The sequence below is a fragment of the Carlito syrichta genome, unplaced genomic scaffold (genome assembly GCF_000164805.1).
Source record: "Carlito syrichta isolate Samal-C Ts95f unplaced genomic scaffold, Tarsius_syrichta-2.0.1 Scaffold302779, whole genome shotgun sequence".
Taxonomy (NCBI): Eukaryota; Metazoa; Chordata; class Mammalia; order Primates; family Tarsiidae; genus Carlito; species Carlito syrichta.
In genome coordinates this window covers 60899-77858 of record NW_007246875.1, presented here as the reverse complement: position 1 = coordinate 77858, position 16960 = coordinate 60899, and the positions used below count along the sequence as shown (strand labels likewise).

The following is a 16960-nucleotide window of genomic DNA, read 5'->3' as shown; positions in this document are numbered from 1 at the left end:
CCTGGGGAGCTTTAAAAGCTTTGATGCCTCAGCCCCAGTCTTAGAGATTCTATGTAACTTGGTGTGGGGCATGGTCTGGAGATTGTGATTTTATAAGCTCCTAGGTGATTCTAAATGTGCAACCAAGGCTGAAAATCGATACAACAGAGGACATCAACTCTTCCTGGGTGCTGAGAGACCAAATGAGATCTGGGATTAGTCACTGAGGGCTAGCCTGGGAGTTTGGAAAGCATCAGAGGCCAGTGGCAGGGGAGGGAGAGGATGTTCAGGCTGGGTGGAAGGAGTTGGGGTAGCTTTCAGATGGATTGCCCTGAGGGCAGTGAGCTGGCATTCCCAGGAGCAGGCACCTGCGAATCTCCCAGTTCTGTTACTCAGTAAAACTATGGTTTAAGCAAATTGAGTTTTCCCTTCCCTTCAGAGCTCTGGACCAAGGAAGCACAGAGCCAGAGGAGGTCAGAACTTTGATGTCTCTAGCCTCAACTCATGGGCACTCCAGTAGGCAGTTCCCTCTTGCCTGTCCTTCCCTAGACCTGGGAATATGTGAACTGCTTCCCAAGGAGGATGTGACCTAAACTTATGCACACATTCTAAAATGCCCAGGTTGGGCTGACCTGGCAGTCCCTAATCATGTCTCGTACATGGCCTTGGGCTCCTCTGGGTGAGGGGCACTCCCTGTGCTCTAGTGACTTGCGAGGATAATAAACTAGCTGCATGTGAAGTCTATTCCTCTGCAGTCTAATGATTTTATCAACCACTGATAATCTTTTGGACGAGTTCTTAAACGAGACTCTGCTTCTTCATCTGTGGTATGGGGATAATAATGCTTGTCTTTTGGAATTGCTGTGTATAAAAGCATTATATAAAATAGTGTTTTTGAAAATGCTGTCATGGTCTGCCATGACTTCTCCCTTCTTCGGAGAGCACCATACCCTAAGAAAGCTCTCCTCACCCTGCTCTAGATTAGTAGTTGGCTTCTTAGATGACCTTACCTGCCTGGTTACTGTGGGGTACAGATTATTCCTCACCTCCTTTGGCCAGAGTGGAATGAACATGTGTCCTCAGCTGGACCAATCAGAATACGTCTCTGGGAAATTTTGAACTAAGTGGGGATGTGGAAAGCTTTCTTTTTCCCTAAATGTGAGAATGTGGGTTTGGAAGTCGTTGGTAACTATTTCCCCTTCCACCTGGAGAATGAAACCTGAAGTGTGGAGAACTTCAAAGCCGTTTCTCTGAGATCAGGGAAGGCAGGAGGACTGCAGGGCCCCTCTGGGCCTAGTTCCGGTCCTCTCAGCCCCCAGCTGAGGTCAACAGAGGCCCTCTCTGTTGCACCTAAGTGCTTACAAATTGGGTCTGAACATCATGGCAAATAGAGTCCCGAGTAGGACAAGGGCCTGTCATGTGCTTCAGATGTGATAGGTGATTCAATAAATTCCCCATCCACTGCTCTCATCCCTTCCTGGGGTCTTCTTCCAATATGTGTTGGCTAGTGGAGAAGTGTAAGGAGGTGCCAGCCACAGCCTGGCTTTTGAAAAACTTAGAAGCTGTAAATGCATTTCCCTGGTGAGGAGAATCAGAACAAGGGGGACTAGTGGTTTATCCAGCTCAAAGTAGGGGTGGGGTGGGCGAGGGTAATCCAGGGTCTGGGAAGGAGAGTGACATGACGGTGTCCTGGGGAGTCAGAGAGACTCTGGCTTCTTCAGGGCTCTAGGTTTGAGCTACTGCTTAATTAGTGCTATCAGCCGGCTCGGTGGCTCAGCCTGTAATCCCGCGCCTTTGGGAAGCTGAGGTGAGTGGATTGCCTGAGCCCGCGGGTTCGAGACACGCCTGGGCAGGCGAGACCTCATCTCTACAATAAATCAAAAACTTAGCTGGGCGTGGTAGCGCATGCCTATAATTCTGGCTACTTGGAAGGCTGAGGCGGAAGGATCTCCGGAGCTCAGCAGGTCGAGGCTGCGGTGGCCGGGAGCGGCCACTGCACTCCAGTCTGGGCAACACAGTGAGACTCCAACTCTAAAAAAAAAATAAAAATAAAAATAAAAGCGCTATATACGTGCGGGGAACTTTTTCAGGCTTATCATTGGACCCTTTCAGCAACCCAACAGGAAGAGTTACTTTTTATTATTCCCGTTTTACAGATGAGAAAGTTGAGACCCAGGAATGAGAGTTTTACAGATGAGAAAGCTGAGACCCAGAAACGAGAGGTAACGTACTCAAATTCACACTGCTGGTCATGGCAGAGCAGGAATTCGAAATCAGATCCGCCCGACTCCCGATTACTCCGCCCCCACCCTCCTGCGAGCGAGGCCAGTACCGCCGACAAACGCTAAGGCCAGGCCACCCCGCGCACCCGCCGGGTGAGCCGCAGGACGGACGGTTGTAGGGAGGACGGAGCTCAGCAGCCTGGGACCCGGCTCGGCGGACCTTGCCGGGGACGCGGCAGCTTCTCCGCCGGGGCCATCGCCATCGGAAGCCCCGGGACTGGGTCTGAAGGGGCGCAGTCAGGGTCCAAGGAGGGAAGCTCAGCCTTGGAGACTGAGCCCCAGGTAGAAGGAGGGAAGACCAGTAGGGAGGGGAGGGGACGGGGGGGAGGGGGCAAGGGGGGGAGAACGAGGTGGCCCCACAGATTGGGAGGGGAGAGGATGTGGAGAAGACCCCCTACCCTGGCAAATATTACCTGACCCTGGCAAATATCACCTGAGGGTCGGGGGACCTGTGGGGCTGGATGGGGGGGGGCGGATGGCCAGGTGAGAACCCATCTTGGGTCTTGAAAAGGTCCCTGGGCTTTGGAGCTGCAGAGGGGCAGAGGAGGGTTGTCAGCAGGAAGGAACCTCTGATCACCCCTTGGTCAGTTTGCAACACAAGTTGTCACATTACTGAGGGAACAGTGGGGAAGGAGCACACGGACTGGGAGGCCAGGTCACAGGTCAGGCAATTGCAGGGGCCTCGGAATCCAGGAACCTCCAGCCAAGCCAGTGGTCCCCAGAAGCTGGTCTAGGCACCACGGAGCATACAGCTCTTCAATTCCCTCTGTTATAGGTTCTTTTACAAATTGAAAAAGGCCAGGCGCGGTGGCTCATGCCTATAATCCCAGCACTTTGAGAGGCTGAGGGGAGAAGATTGCTTGAGCCCACAGGTTCGAGACCAGCCTGGGCAACTTGGCAAGAACTCATCTCTACAATAAAATAAAAAATTAACTGGGCGTGGTGGCGTGTGCCTGTAATTCCCGCTACTTGGAAGGCTTAGGTGGAAGGATCACCTGAGCCCAAGAGGTTGAGGCCGTGGTGGCCATGAGAGTGCCACTGCACTCCGGCCTGGGCTACAGAGTGAGACTCCAACTCAAAAAAAAAAAAAAAAAAGAAAAGAAAAGAAAAAAAATTGAAAAATAACTCAAGCTAGTGATAACAGATAACAGTTATTTTGTTTTGAATACCCTTGACAAAATAGAAAATTGGTGATCTTATGTTCCCCCATTCTCTCTCCCTTTCTTGCACATGCACATGCACATACTTATGAGAAAAAATTCGCTGACTCCTTGGAAATCCAGATTTGGGAATCACTGAACTGAAACTGCTGGCTACTTGTAGTGGGTTAGGCTGATGTGGCAGCAATGTGGGATTCTGGTCCCTTTCCCGGCATTGCCTGGCTGTGGGATCCTTCACCTGTCTGTCTCTCCAGCTTTCCTTTTCTTCATCAGTACAAAGGGATCTACAAATCCCTCTTTATTTTAAAATGTCTATAATCCTTGAATCTGGCCTGTATCAGTGCAGATCTTAAATTTCGTATCTATGGAGGCACCTTTGTCTAGTACTAGCTTTAAGGGCTGTTTCATGCAGGGTCCTTCCCAGTGCCCTGGGAAGGGAGGACAAGATCCTTATTCTCATCACTGGAGAGTGGCCAGGCAGTAGTGGGGGGTGGCAAGACAGACGGGGGTAGTGACCTGGGGTATGCCCGGCCCCACAGGAACCTGAGGCTGGGGAGAGGAAAGTGTTGTGTCTGTGTCATGAGACATGTTTATGTGGTCTCTCCTCTTAGTAGTTACTGAGTGTCTCCGAGTTCCTGCCTTTTTTCTTCTCTTAATCCCCACCGTTGGCCTACGCTGGGCAGGTGGCGACTGCTAAGTGCGCAGTGAGTTTTTGCTGAGGGAATGGGGTGACGGCTAGTGGCTGGGAGGGCTGTGTGCAGTGAATGGGCCCAAGCTGCATTTTTCAGGGGAAGTATTAGAGGAGTAGAGAGGACACCCCAGGGAGGAAACCAGATGAGAAAACTGGCAGGGTTTAGGGATGGCTGTGGTGTTCAGATGTGGAGGGAGACGTGGTGGCGTGGGAATAGGAAGGATGGATGCTTGGGGGAACATTATGAAAGGAAAACTGAGAGAACGAGGAAGGTTGGTGAGATGGAAGTGTGGAGGAGAGGGAGAGTTTTAGCTCAAGGCTAGAGTTTGGGTGAAGGAGAGAATGACAGAAATGAGGAAGACACCGAGGTCACTTCTTGACAGGCTGAGGTTGGGGGAGGATGGGCGGGAAGAGGTGCCAACTATCCGAGGATAGTCTCTGATAGAGGACAGGGGTCAGGATGCATCTGTGACTCCTTCCTGATGAGTTCTAGAGCTAGAAGGGTTCCTCAGTGCTCTCTGGTCCAACTGACTTCATCATTTTAGAGAGAAGGAAACTGAGGCTCTAAGGTAGAAGAGACTTGTCAGTAGACCTAGAGAGTAGATGGAAGATGAAAAGGGGAGATTTAGAGAGAGGAAAGGACACAGTTTTTCAGAGGGGAAGAACAGAATGGCAGGAAAGGAGGAGAAAGTAGAAGCTGGCACTCTGACAGCTTCTAAGAGGAGCACTGCTTACCCATTTTTAACCAGCATATTTGCAGGAGAGGACCCACATCTCTGTCCTCCATCATTAGGCTTGTTTGGCCATAGTGATCAGTAGTTCTCAGAGATGCCCCTCCTTTGGCTGCAGTGAGGGTCCACATTGGGACTGTGGAGAGGGCCCAGTGCTTGGCACTGAGCATGGTTGGCACGGGGTGCAGGGGAAGGGGAGAGAAGCACCCTCATGCCAATGACAGCCTTGTCTTCTGTGCTACCATGAAAACCTTGGCGCTGCCAAACACAGTTCTGCACAGGCAGAAGTCCCCAGGTCTGGCACTGGCTGTTGTTGGAGGGCACCTTTCTTGTCACATATTCGTTTCACTTCCTGATAACTCCTTCTGCACTGCCAGGTAACCAGGGTCATCATAGTGCTACCCGGAGGCCTCCAGCCAGGACAACCCCCCCTGAAGCACACCAGGCCTCCAGCCACCTCCTCTGCTCCTCCTTCATTAGCAGGGGGAAAGAGCTCCTTCCTCAGAGCTGCCAGACTCAGCACAGACGGAGAGGAAAGAACACTTGTTGAATGAATTTTCCCTAAAGTTGTAAGTGGCTTCCAGCCCTTTCTCCCACAGGGATATCCGAACTTTAGAAGAAGTCTGCCCTTCACCCCTGCCCCAAGCACCTGAGTGTTAGGCATTGTGTTGCATTGTTCTGTGTGCTGTGTTTTGTTTCATTTGTTTCTCCCAGTGGACTTATTGGGCAAGTGTTATGTCTTCCGTTTTCCAAATGGGGAAGCCAAGGTCCTGAGGGCTCCAGCAAGTTCCCTGAGATTACACAGCTAGGAAATGGTGAAGCTGCAGTAGCCAGCACTGACCCACCATGGTGAAGCTGCTCATTCAAAAGAAGATATGTCAGTGAACCAGACGGTAGTGATGCGGAAGATGGGTTTGGGTATGGGACTCCACAGAAAAGGAATCTTTCAGGAGGACCCAGGGCTGCAGGAGGCTCTATGAAGCACTGAAACTCTTTGTAAAACTTTCTGTGTGCCTATGATCTGCTCATTTCTCAGCAGAGGGCTCCTCCTGGCTAGATGAGCCCCCTCCATCTAAATTCCAGGTTCCTGTGGTCAGAAGGCTGGTCACTGAGGAGGGATACCCACGGCTCTGCTCTTTCTATCTCCCTCTGGTTCTCATTCTGCAATCTCAAAAGGCAAAGAGCTGGCTGCAAAAGAGGGTGGCAGGATGTCCTTCTGATGGCCACCGGGGTGGCTGTTAAATAGAATTGAAAGGTTAGAACTTTAGAACTGAAGAGGACTCGGGAATGGCCCAGACCAACCTACTCACTTTACCACAGGAGGAAACTGAGGCTCATGTACCTGCCTGCATAGTGCTATTTTTCACAGCTGTTGTCCCTTTCACCCTGTGCCACAGGGTTGACGTCCCACCTCTGCCACCACTTTTCCCTTACACAGGTGACGCCGACCTCAGAGGACAAAGACATGAAGGGATTCATCTGGGCTGTAGCCCCAGTCTTGACCTCCCTGGGCTACCTGCTCATCCTGCTTGTCTCCGTCTTTCCGTTCTGGGTGCGGCTTAGGGATGAGGAGTCCCATGAAGAGTTTTTCAGTGGCCTGTTTGAGAACTGTTTCCACATCAGGTGCTGGAAGCCTCGACCCTTATCCAGTAAGGAGGGACGGGGGTGGGGTGGGGGAGAGGGTAATGGGGCCAGGGTGGGGGCTGGGGTTGACAGGACTGGTTGGTGGCAGAGGACAAAATTTAATAAGCCCATAAGGGCGTTTCCTCTGAGTCTCCACTTTCTTGGGTTAGAGAAAAGTAAAAGGCTGGGAAGGGATTCATGACGTCAGGTTGACCACGGGAGCAGGAGCAGATATACCAGCAACAATGTTCATTTGTAAGTAGGGGTGCTCTACCTAGGAGCAGGGAGGAGGTCTTGCCCTGCTCTGTGAGATGGAACCAGCTCTCAGGGCTGTTGCTGGCTCGTCCACCCTTTTGGGCGGATAAGCTCCAACAGGGGGACAGCATGGTTGGCAGAGCATGGGCTGGATTTCAGCCCCCACTCGACCTCTTGGCCACACACCTGGCCAGCTATAGTAACAGCTCTGTAGCTAATGTGCTCAGGCCCGAGAAGCACATTTAAAGGGAATGCACACACATATGTGAGTTCAGAGGACTGTGAAGGCTCTTGAGACATGTTTACAAGGAGCTTGCGAAGGTCTTAGGATGTCCTTTTTGGAAAAATTGTAGCCCAGGAAGAGGTAGGGGCCATCTCTGGGTAACAGAAGAAGCTACCTTGGGGAAGATGGGCCAGTCTGTGTGACTCTTTGATCCGAGCTTCCTCAACCTTGGTGCTACTGACATTTTGGGCTGGATGCTGCTTGTTGGGGGGGCTCTCCAGTTTCCTACAGGATGGAAAATAGCACCCCCACCCCTCTTACCCACTAGATGCCTGTAGCAACCCCCCACCCCTTAGATGTGACAACCAAAATTATCTCTAGGCTTTGTCAACTATTTGAAGGGTAAATTGCCCCTGGCTGAGAACTACTGGTTTAAGCCAAGATTCTGGAGAATTTGGGTCGTTAGTAACACTTTTGCCTCTTTGTCCAGCCCTAGCAGGCCATCTCTGCATATTCAGGAGTGAATACAAACATATTTTAAAAGGGGTCTGTACCATGCCAACAGTTGGAGAATAAATCACCTTGCTACCAGACTCCAGCTTTGCTAATTTTGGTCTGTTTCACTACACTTATTTTTTTTTTGAGTTGGAGTCTCACTCTGGCTCCCAGACTGGAGTGCAGTGGCCACTCCCGGCCACCGCAGCCTCGACCTGCTGGGCTCCGGCTATCCTGCCGCCTCAACCTTCCGAATAGCCGGAATTACTGGCGTGTGCTACCACGCCTGGCTAAATTTTTGATTTTATTGTAGAGATGAGGTCTCACTGGCCCAGGCAGGTCTTGAACCCACGGGCTTGGGCAATCCACTCACCTCAGCCTCCCAAAGGCGCAGGATTACAGGCTGAGCCACCGAGCCCGGCTTCACTACACCTGTTAATCAAGAAAATTAAATAAGGGTATGGGGGTTCTGTCAGAGTTCAGAACATTTTGACCTCATAAAGCTCTGATTTTCCACGGATGAATTATTTCAGTGTAAATGTGAAGATGCGATTCTTCACATTTGCTTATGCAGCACATTTTATCACAAGAGTGTGATTTTATGTTGTTTATTAAAACCAGTTTTCCCTAATGGATGAGACATGATTTCCCCATGTGATTCGATACAACCAGATTCACATAATAATATTTGTTAAGAATTGATTAATGATTTCAGTCTCTGACATTGTCAATCTTATTATTATTTTTTCATACAATTCTATGTCATTGGGAACAAAATGGTGAGGCCAGAGCATTCTTGGAGGCAAGCGGATCACAACCTCAGTTCCAAGGCCATGCTTGGGGACCTGAGGTGGGTGGAGGTTCTGGGGCCCTGCCTTTTGTGGGGCGGGGTTTCCAGCTTCAGCCCTAGCTTTCTCTCCCCTGCAGGTTACATTCTCCTTGGTCGAGCTTTCTTGCTCTTTGCAACCATCTTGGCTTTCTTCACCACCCTCTTCATGGTGTCCTTTGCATTTGAGCTCTTCCCAAGGACCCGGAAGCAATATTTTATGTCAGCCTTCACAAGCTGCCTCACAGGTGTGGAACAGCTCGCAGTCCCTGTCCTCTACTGGGGCCTGGGGAGGCAGAAGTGGGGTGGTTGGTCTCTGTGACGTCAAGAGAGGCATAATTTTTAAGGCCCTACTCCCACACCTGTCCCTTCAGAATTATGATCCCTTTTCCTTGAGGCTTTCCAATACTCTACCTTTCCAGCTCACTAGCCCTGACCATGTTGGCCTAGGGTCATTTGTCTGGGAGGTCTTTTAAACCATGAACTATCTAACCCAGTCACTATCATAGAATCTGGCATAGAATTATAATTGAAATATAAAATGTAAATGAAGTATAAATATTTCTTGGATGACTGAATGGGAGAAACCATCTCTGCCCTTTGGAACCTTTTGACATTTTTGAAGGGTGACCCAGATCCCACCCTGGGAGGCTCCCAGACAAATGGAGGAGGTAGAACATATACAGTGGGAAAATCAGGTGCCACCCATAGGGCTCAACCTGAAGTGAGTCAAGGGCACAGATGCAGAGGGTGTCGGGAATTGGATTTCTGCTGATGGGGCCCCTGGGAGGTGAGGCATATGGGTTTTGAGATGAGTTGGAGCGAGAGACAGCATGTGGGGTGGGAGTTTCGGAGAGTCTAAGGGGTACAGGCAGGATAGAGGAGCCTTCAAGCGAGAGCTACATGGCCGTCTGGCTGTCAGCCATACAGTTCTCTCTGATTAAGTGTGAGGAAGGCGGGAAGCATGGGAGGAGAGTGAGAGTATCTTCCTGTGACCCCGCAGGGGCCTGTACCTTCCTGGCCTTGATGCTGCATGCTCTGGAGATCCAGGATCTGAGGATGAAGTCCAACTCCCTGCAGTTCTCTGTGCAATGGCCTTACTACGTCCTGGGCTTTGACATTCTTCTGTTCATAGTGGTTGGTGAGTGTCCAGGGGCTAGTGTCCCTCTTCTTGCCCTCTGGATTTAAGAGCTTTTCTTAATGAGGCCTCCCCATGGATTCTCTAGAGTTGCACTGTTCCAAACTGCAACCACTAGTATCACATGGCTATTTAATTGATTATAGCGAAATAAAGTTGGAATCTATGATCTCTTTTCTCACACTACCTTGTTTATCTTTAAACATCACCACCATCTAAATCCTTAATCCTATCTGATTTTGTTCCTACTCCTAATTCTCTCCCTGCCATATTAAATTGACTCACGATCAATGATCATATTCCATTGTAACTCAATTTTATTATACATTGAATATATAAAATAATATTTATATCTAAAAGATATGAGTAGCTGGGTGCAGTGACTCAAGCCTGTATTTCCAGCACTTTGGAAGGACAAGGTGAGGGGATTGCCTGAGCCCATGGGTTCGAGAACAGCCTGGGCAACTTGGCGAGACCTCATCTCTGCAATAAATCAAAAAATTAGCCGGGCATGGTAGTGCACACCTGTACTTTCCACTCCTTGGAAGGCTGAGACGGAAGGATCGCCTGAGCCCAGCAGGTCAATGCTGCAGTGGCTGTGAACGTGCCACTACACTCCAGCCTGGGCAAGGGAGTGAGACTCCAACTCAAAAATAAATAAATAAGTAATAAAAAAGATATGAGTAGATAAAAATAAATTGTACACCCATATTTCTAACATATAATTTAAGAACTAGCCATATTTCATCAAATTCATTGTTTGTAAGTCACGTCATTACTTTATGCAGCACTGAGAAAGAAAAATTGATGCAAAGAATAATTTTAAGCTACTATAGTTTGCAAGACACAGCCTGATTGCATAGATGTTAAAATGTGAAAAAAAATTAACTTCTCAAACTTAATGAAATATGGTGGAGCAACAAAACTGTATCTTCAAAGCATCCCCTCCCCACTGGCTCTTCCTGATCTCATCCTTTTTTCTCCCTCCAGAACCAATTATTCTGTAGTTTATGCTAATCATATTTGCTGCACGTGTGTGTGTGTGTGTGTGTGTGTGTGTGTGTGTGTGTGTGTGTGTGTGTGTGTGTGTGTTTAATTTTAAAGATGTAGGGTACAATTCAGGGTTAGGTACACAAGAGGTCATTGTACAGATGAAGTTTGGGCTTCCCATTGTAAATTCTTAAATAATATATTTAGCTCTGCATTCTTCAAAACTTCATATAAATATAATTGTACTTTATTCTTCTGGATCTTGCTATGTTTGGTCAACATTATAATTTTCTGAGATTCCTTTGTGTTAATAAGAGTAACTGAGGTTCACTCATTTTTATTGGTGTTAAGTATTTACTTGTACAAATATTCTACAGTTTATTTAGTTTCTTGTCAATGGATGTTGGACAGTTTCCAGGTTTTTTTTTTCTATCACCAATGACACTGCTGTGAACTTTCTTGTACTTGTCTCTTACTGCATTTCTGCAGGATATTCTCTAGGATATATGCCTAGGACAGGAATTGCTGGATTGAGAAGATTATGTATAATTTAAAGTTTTCTAGATGGTGCCAAATAGGTTTCCCAAGAGATTATACCAATTTATGCTCCTACTGGCAAGGCAAGAGAATTCCTGTTGTTCCTGCTTATTCTAGACATTTGAAATTGTCAGACTGTTTAACTTTGCCAATTTAATTGGTATAAGATGGTATCTTATGCTACTAATAGTCTTTCTTTGATTATTAATGAGAGTGAACATATTTTCATATGTTTATTGGCCATTTATGTTTCTTCTTCTAAGGAGTTGCTATTTAGTATTTTGTTTGTTTTTTTTTGGTTCTTTTCAAATTGATTTGTAGGACATCTTTATTTTGTTTATTTATTTATTTACTGAGTTGGAGTCACTCTGTCGTCCAGGCTGCAGTGCAGTGGCTTGCTGACCGCCACCACAGCCTCAACTTGCTGGATTAAGGTAATCCTTTTGTTTCAGCCTTCCAAGTAGCTGGAACTACAGACAGGTGCCACCATGCCTGGCTAATCTTTTGATTTATTGTAGAGATGAGGTCTCACCAAGTTGCCCAGGCTGGTCTCGAACCTGTGAGCTCAGGCAATCCTCTCACCTTGGCCTCCCAAAGTGCTGGGATTATAGGCGTTAGTCACCGCATCTGGCCCTTTTTATCTTATTAGATATTAATCCTTTATTAGTATGAGTGTTGTAAATATCTTTACCCAGTTTATGACTTGACTTTTTTCTTCTTTTATGCTGTCTTTTGAGGAACAGAAATTCATAATTTTATTGTAATTAAATTTATTGATTGTTTCCTTTAAATGTTTATATCTTTTGTGTATTATTTAGAAAATATTCTCTTGGTGAGGTCTTAAAGCTATTTCATTAGATTATCTTCTGAAATATTTTAGTTTTGCTTTCTAAATTTAACCTTTACTCCACATTGAATTGATTTATGGTGTGAAGTAGAAATCGCTTTCATTTTGTTTTCCAAATGAATATCCAGTTGTTATAATACCATTTATTGTTTAGTCAATCCTTTCTGTACTGATTTGCAGTGCTATTTCTGTCAATAATCAAATTTGTATATTCCACAAATCTTTCTAGTGTGTAAACCACATGTTTATAATTATAGTAGCTTTATATTATCTTGATATTATATATCTTGGTATCTAGTAGGAAAAAAATTCTCCCACTTTTTCCTCTTCAGAGGTATCTTAGTTATTTTTGGCTTCTCCTCTCTAAGAATCAGCTTGTGACATTCACAGAAAAAAAAAAGTCTGTTGAAATTTGTTTAGCATTCTGCCAAATTTATGACCAATTTAAGAAGAACTGAATTTTTTAAAATATTGAAAAATTTAGGTATTTTCTTCCTATTTCCTTAGATCTTTAATGATTTTATGTTTATTCTTTGTAGAGATGGGGTCTTGCTATTTTGCTTAGGCTAGTCTTGAATTCCTGGCCTCAAGTGATTCTCCCTCTTTGCCCTCTCAAAGCGCTGGGATTACAAGCCTGAGCCACTGTGCTTGGTCTTTTAAAATGATTTAAAAAATCTTTTTATGCGTTTATCTTTTTACTAGACTTTCCCCCCTAGATAGCTATATCTCCAGGTACAATGATAATAGAAGTAGTGATAGTAAAGAGAATGTTTTTGATGTTTCATTATGAAGTATGGTGTTTGTATTTTAGGTAGATAATCTTTATTATATTAAGGAAGTTATTGTCTAGTTCCAGTTGATAAAGATCTGCTCTCCGTACAAATGGTTTTCTTTTAAAAGCCATTCTTCTTTTCTCTCAGACTTTCTTTCTTTCTTTTTTTTTTTTCGAGTTGAAGTCTTACTCTTGTTGTCCAGGCTGGAGTGCAGCGGCACGCTCATGACCACTGCAGCCTCGACCTGCTGGGCTTAGGCGTTCCTTCCGTCTCAGCCTTCCAAGTAACTGGAACTACAGATGCATGCCACTACGCCCGGCTAGTTTTTGTGATTTATTGTAGAGATGAGGTCTCACCAAGTTGCCCAGGCTGGTCTCGAATCCCCGAGTTCAAGCAATCCTCTCACCTTGGCCTCCCGAAGTGCTGAAATTACAGGCTGAGCCACTGCTCCTGGCCTCTCTCAGACTTTCTTTGGCATTTTGTAGGGTATGGATATTTGTGTTATGGTTCATGTGTGAGCTTAATCTGAAGAGTGGTGTCTTCCAGAATTTCTAGAACCTTTTAATGTTTTCCCCATTTTATTTTCCTTTGTGGGACTTCAGTTAGATCTTGGTACATTATCCCGCGTGTCTTAATTTATCTTGCATATTTTCCATCTCTTTGTCTTTCTGGGTTGCATTCTGAATAACTTAGTTAGATGTATCTTTTATTTTATCCATTCACTTTTTACCTGTGTCTGCTCTTCTATTTAACCTATCCATGACATTTTTCTTTTAATTAATCTATTTTCATAACTAGAAATGATACTTTCCCATGAATCTTATTATTTTATACTTTCCTCTTCCTTATATTTATAATACATTCTATAAATATATTTTTAATAGACACGTGAAACATTTATTTTTATTCTGTTTCTTCTAAGTTTAATGACTGAATTATTTGCAGGTGTGAGTCTGTTCTTGGCTATTTCCATAGACTCTTCCTTGTCGTGTCTTCTTTCCTTGTTTATATGTTTTATGTGTGTGTGTGTGTGTGTGTGTGTGTGTGTGTGTGTGTGTGTGTGTGTGTGTTTACTGTGAATTCATTTTCTTTGGAATTTTATGTGTGGAAAATCTTTGAGATCTGGATTTAAAGTGTTTCCTCCCAAAAGGATTTGCAATTGCATCTGCCTGGTGCTTGGGTTTATAACCAGCCTAAGATCACAAACAAAATACATAGGTATTATTAATTTAGTTGCAGGTTCACATAACAGCCAGTGTATGTGTACTAATTGTCAGTCAATACAGGTAACTTTGAGGTTCCAATTTCATGTGGAGGACTCTCATTAGATTCCCCATCTTAAGCAGGCTTTGGGGTTTTTCTCCTATTTTCTGTGCCCTAAATGGCCAACAAAGTGACCTGGGTTGGGTGTATATCTCCAGGGTGAAGGCTAATTGTGTGCTTGCTTAACTCTCTAGATTCCTGTTTTCACTTTGGTTTTGGCTTCTAAGAATATCTTATTTTGATGTCAGCTTGGTGATACATTTAAAAATAAGTTTTAAAGAAATATGAGGGGACATCACAAAGTTCATGGAAAGTGTATATTATGAAAAAACTATTCATGAGTTTCAAAATATTTTTGCAGCAAGACAAACTGGTACTAACTTGTTATAATATATCTGGATAGGATGTAGTTTAGGCACTGAGACATGCTCTAGTTTGAGAAGAGCCCCTATCAGAGCAACATAATTCTGCTAAAATTGAAGTAAGAACAAACATTAAATTTATGGTGAATCTTGGGTGGAAGAATAGTGAAATCACTGATGCTTTATTAAGAGTTTATGCAGACAACACCACACAGAAATTAACAGTTCACAAATGGGAAACTTGGTTTGAGAGGGGGATGAGATGAAGCCCATAGTGGCAGACTATCTACATTACTTTGTGAGGAAAAAATTAATCTTGTTTGTGCCCTCACTGAAGAGGAATGAAGATTAACAGTAGAAATCATAGCCAACATGATAGACTGGTTCTCAACTGGTTCAGCTTACACAATTTTGACTGAAAAATTAAAATGAGCAAACTTTCTACTTGATGGATATCAAAGCTGTTGTGCCCAGATCAGCTGCAGACAAGAGCAGCGATTTCTTTTTGTTTTTGTTTTTTTTTTTGAGTTGGTCTCTCACTCTGTCACCCAGGCTGGAGTGCAGTGGCATGCTCATGGCCACTGTAGCCTCGACCTACTGGGCTCAGGCAATCTCTCCACCTCTGTCTTTCAAGTAGCTGGAATTACAGGCATGTACCACCATGCCAGGCTAATTTTTGATTTGTTGTAGAGACGAGGTCTCACCAAGTTGCCCAGACTGGTCTTGAACTCCTGGGCTCAGGCAATCCTCTAGCCTTGGCCTCTCAAAGTGCTGGGATTATAGACTTGAGCCACTGCACCTGGCCCAAGAGCAGAGCTTTCAATGAAATTTTTAAACAAATGAATCAAGATCCTGAAAGCATTTCTTTAAGAATTGTTAATAGGAGATGAAACACAGCCTTAACAATATAATCCTGAAGAGAAAGGACAATTAAAATGAATGGCCACCAAGAGATGGGCATGGCCCAGTCAAAGCAAAAGTTGACCGGCCAAGTGCAAAGGTCATGGCAACAGTTTTTTGGAATGCTCAAAGGCATTTTGCTTACGGACTTTCTGGAAGGCTGAAGAACAATAACATCTGCTGATTCTGAAAAGGTTTTGAGAAAGATAACCAAAGCTTTAGCAGAAAAATGCCCAGGAAAGTCTCACCAGAGAGTTCTCCTCTACCACTTAATGTTCCTACTCATTCCCTCATCAAACAAGGGCAACTTTTTGTGTTTTAATGGGAAGTCCTTAGGCATCCATCCTGCAGTCCTGACTTTGACTCCTTCGTTTGTTTCCTAATCTAAAATAAATCCGTAAAGAGCACCATTTTTACTTAGTTAATAATGTAAAAAGTACTGCATTGGCATGATTAAATTTCCAGGACCTTCAGTTCTATAGGGATGGACTACGTGACTGATCATTGCTTACAAAAGTGTCCTGAACTTGGTGGAGATTATATTGAGGAATGAAAGTTATGTTTTTTTACTTTTATCTGTTAATTCTCTTTTTACATGAGCTTTTGAAAGCCTTCATGTTTTATTTAGAATTTTGCTATTTTTAGTGGGAGAGTGTCTAGTCTGATATAATGCTGAAAATAGAAGTTGTCTTTTATCATAGTCTTAACCTTAACACAGCATTTATAATTCACTTAAGATAGCTCCATTTGTTCTTATGAACATCAGTTGTCTTTTTCCTTTCTTTTGCTTTACTGAGGATCTTGAGTTGGGCATCACGAGGCTTGGCTTTATGTTGGACCTTTCTCTCTCTACACCCTTGTTTTCCTCATTTATTTATGGGCGAGGTGATTGCTGACATGCCTTCTAGTGCTAGCCATGACTCTGAGATTTTATCCATCTATTTGTATTCCTTGTTCTTTGATGCATCCTGTTTTCTCTTGTCTCTCTGTAATACCCTAGGTTGGAAGGGAGAATGAGGGAGGATAGGTTCAGAGCCAGAGGGACTCAAGTTAGTGAGGAAGTTCCTGACCTCCAGGACATGGAGCTGGACATTCTCTTTCTCTCTGTCTATCTCTTTTTGCTTTTCTTTACTATTTAATTATGATGGTATAGTGAAACACAGTATAGTATCTATCTACATATACCTATATACACACACATATATGGTTCAGAAAAATGTAGTTGGTAAATCACATTTTGATAAATCACAAGATATTGTAAAAGCATAACAAGAGCAAGATATTTAACAGGTCTCTAGTTTGACTACTTTTGTAATGTGAGTATCATTCTCCACTTGGCTTTTTTGTAAATCTAGACTTAAAAATCTATCAGTTGCAATAGATGGATGGTGCATATCCCTATCAGAAAGAATCCAAGAGCTTTCTCATGACCAAATGTATAATATTCTATACATTTTAGAAAAAAAGTCAAATTATTTTTAAAAAGCTGTTGAAGAAATGTAAATTAATTTCACATTATTTAAAATAAATATAATAAAAACTATTGCTCACATGCAGTTTTATTTATTTTTTTTAAAGAGATGCAATTTGCAAAACACCAAAGCATGCTAGACACCCACCCTCTCTGACCTGACCCAAATCTTTGCTGTTATCTAGGTGCCATCTGCCTCTCTCAAGAAACAGCCTGCCCTGGCTGCCGTTTGTTATCCATTTCCCAGAAAACTGAGGATGGGCAGGAGAGCCTGCACTTGGATAATCTGGAGAGTTTGGGAGAACTGAACTCAGCACAAAAGAAGACATTGCTGACAGAAGAAATAGTTATCTAGCCCAGGACATCACCTTTCCACCTGTTTTCAAGCTGCGTGAGTGCATGCATGTAGGTGTG

The 16960-nt window shown here is 44.5% G+C and overlaps 1 protein-coding gene across 1 annotated transcript; it reads left to right on the top strand.

Moving 5' to 3' along the window:
* The first annotated feature begins 5011 nt into the window (after window positions 1–5011).
* Window positions 5012–16960, top strand: TMEM225B (transmembrane protein 225B). The gene is made up of 5 exons (XM_021711871.1): window positions 5012–5138; window positions 6241–6492; window positions 8367–8513; window positions 9269–9406; window positions 16732–16960. The coding sequence occupies exons 1-5, from the start codon at window positions 5012–5014 to the stop codon at window positions 16899–16901; spliced, it is 834 nt and encodes a 277-aa protein (XP_021567546.1). The 3' UTR covers window positions 16902–16960.

Coding starts and splice junctions, on each gene's coding strand:
- TMEM225B (XM_021711871.1), top strand. CDS start 5,012: ATGGTTGGCACGGGGTGCAGGGGAAGGGGAGAGAAGCACCCTCATGCC. Junction 5,139..6,240: donor GCACAGGCAGAAGTCCCCAG/GTCTGGCACTGG, acceptor CCTGTGCCACAG/GGTTGACGTCCCACCTCTGC. Junction 6,493..8,366: donor GAAGCCTCGACCCTTATCCA/GTAAGGAGGGAC, acceptor TCTCCCCTGCAG/GTTACATTCTCCTTGGTCGA.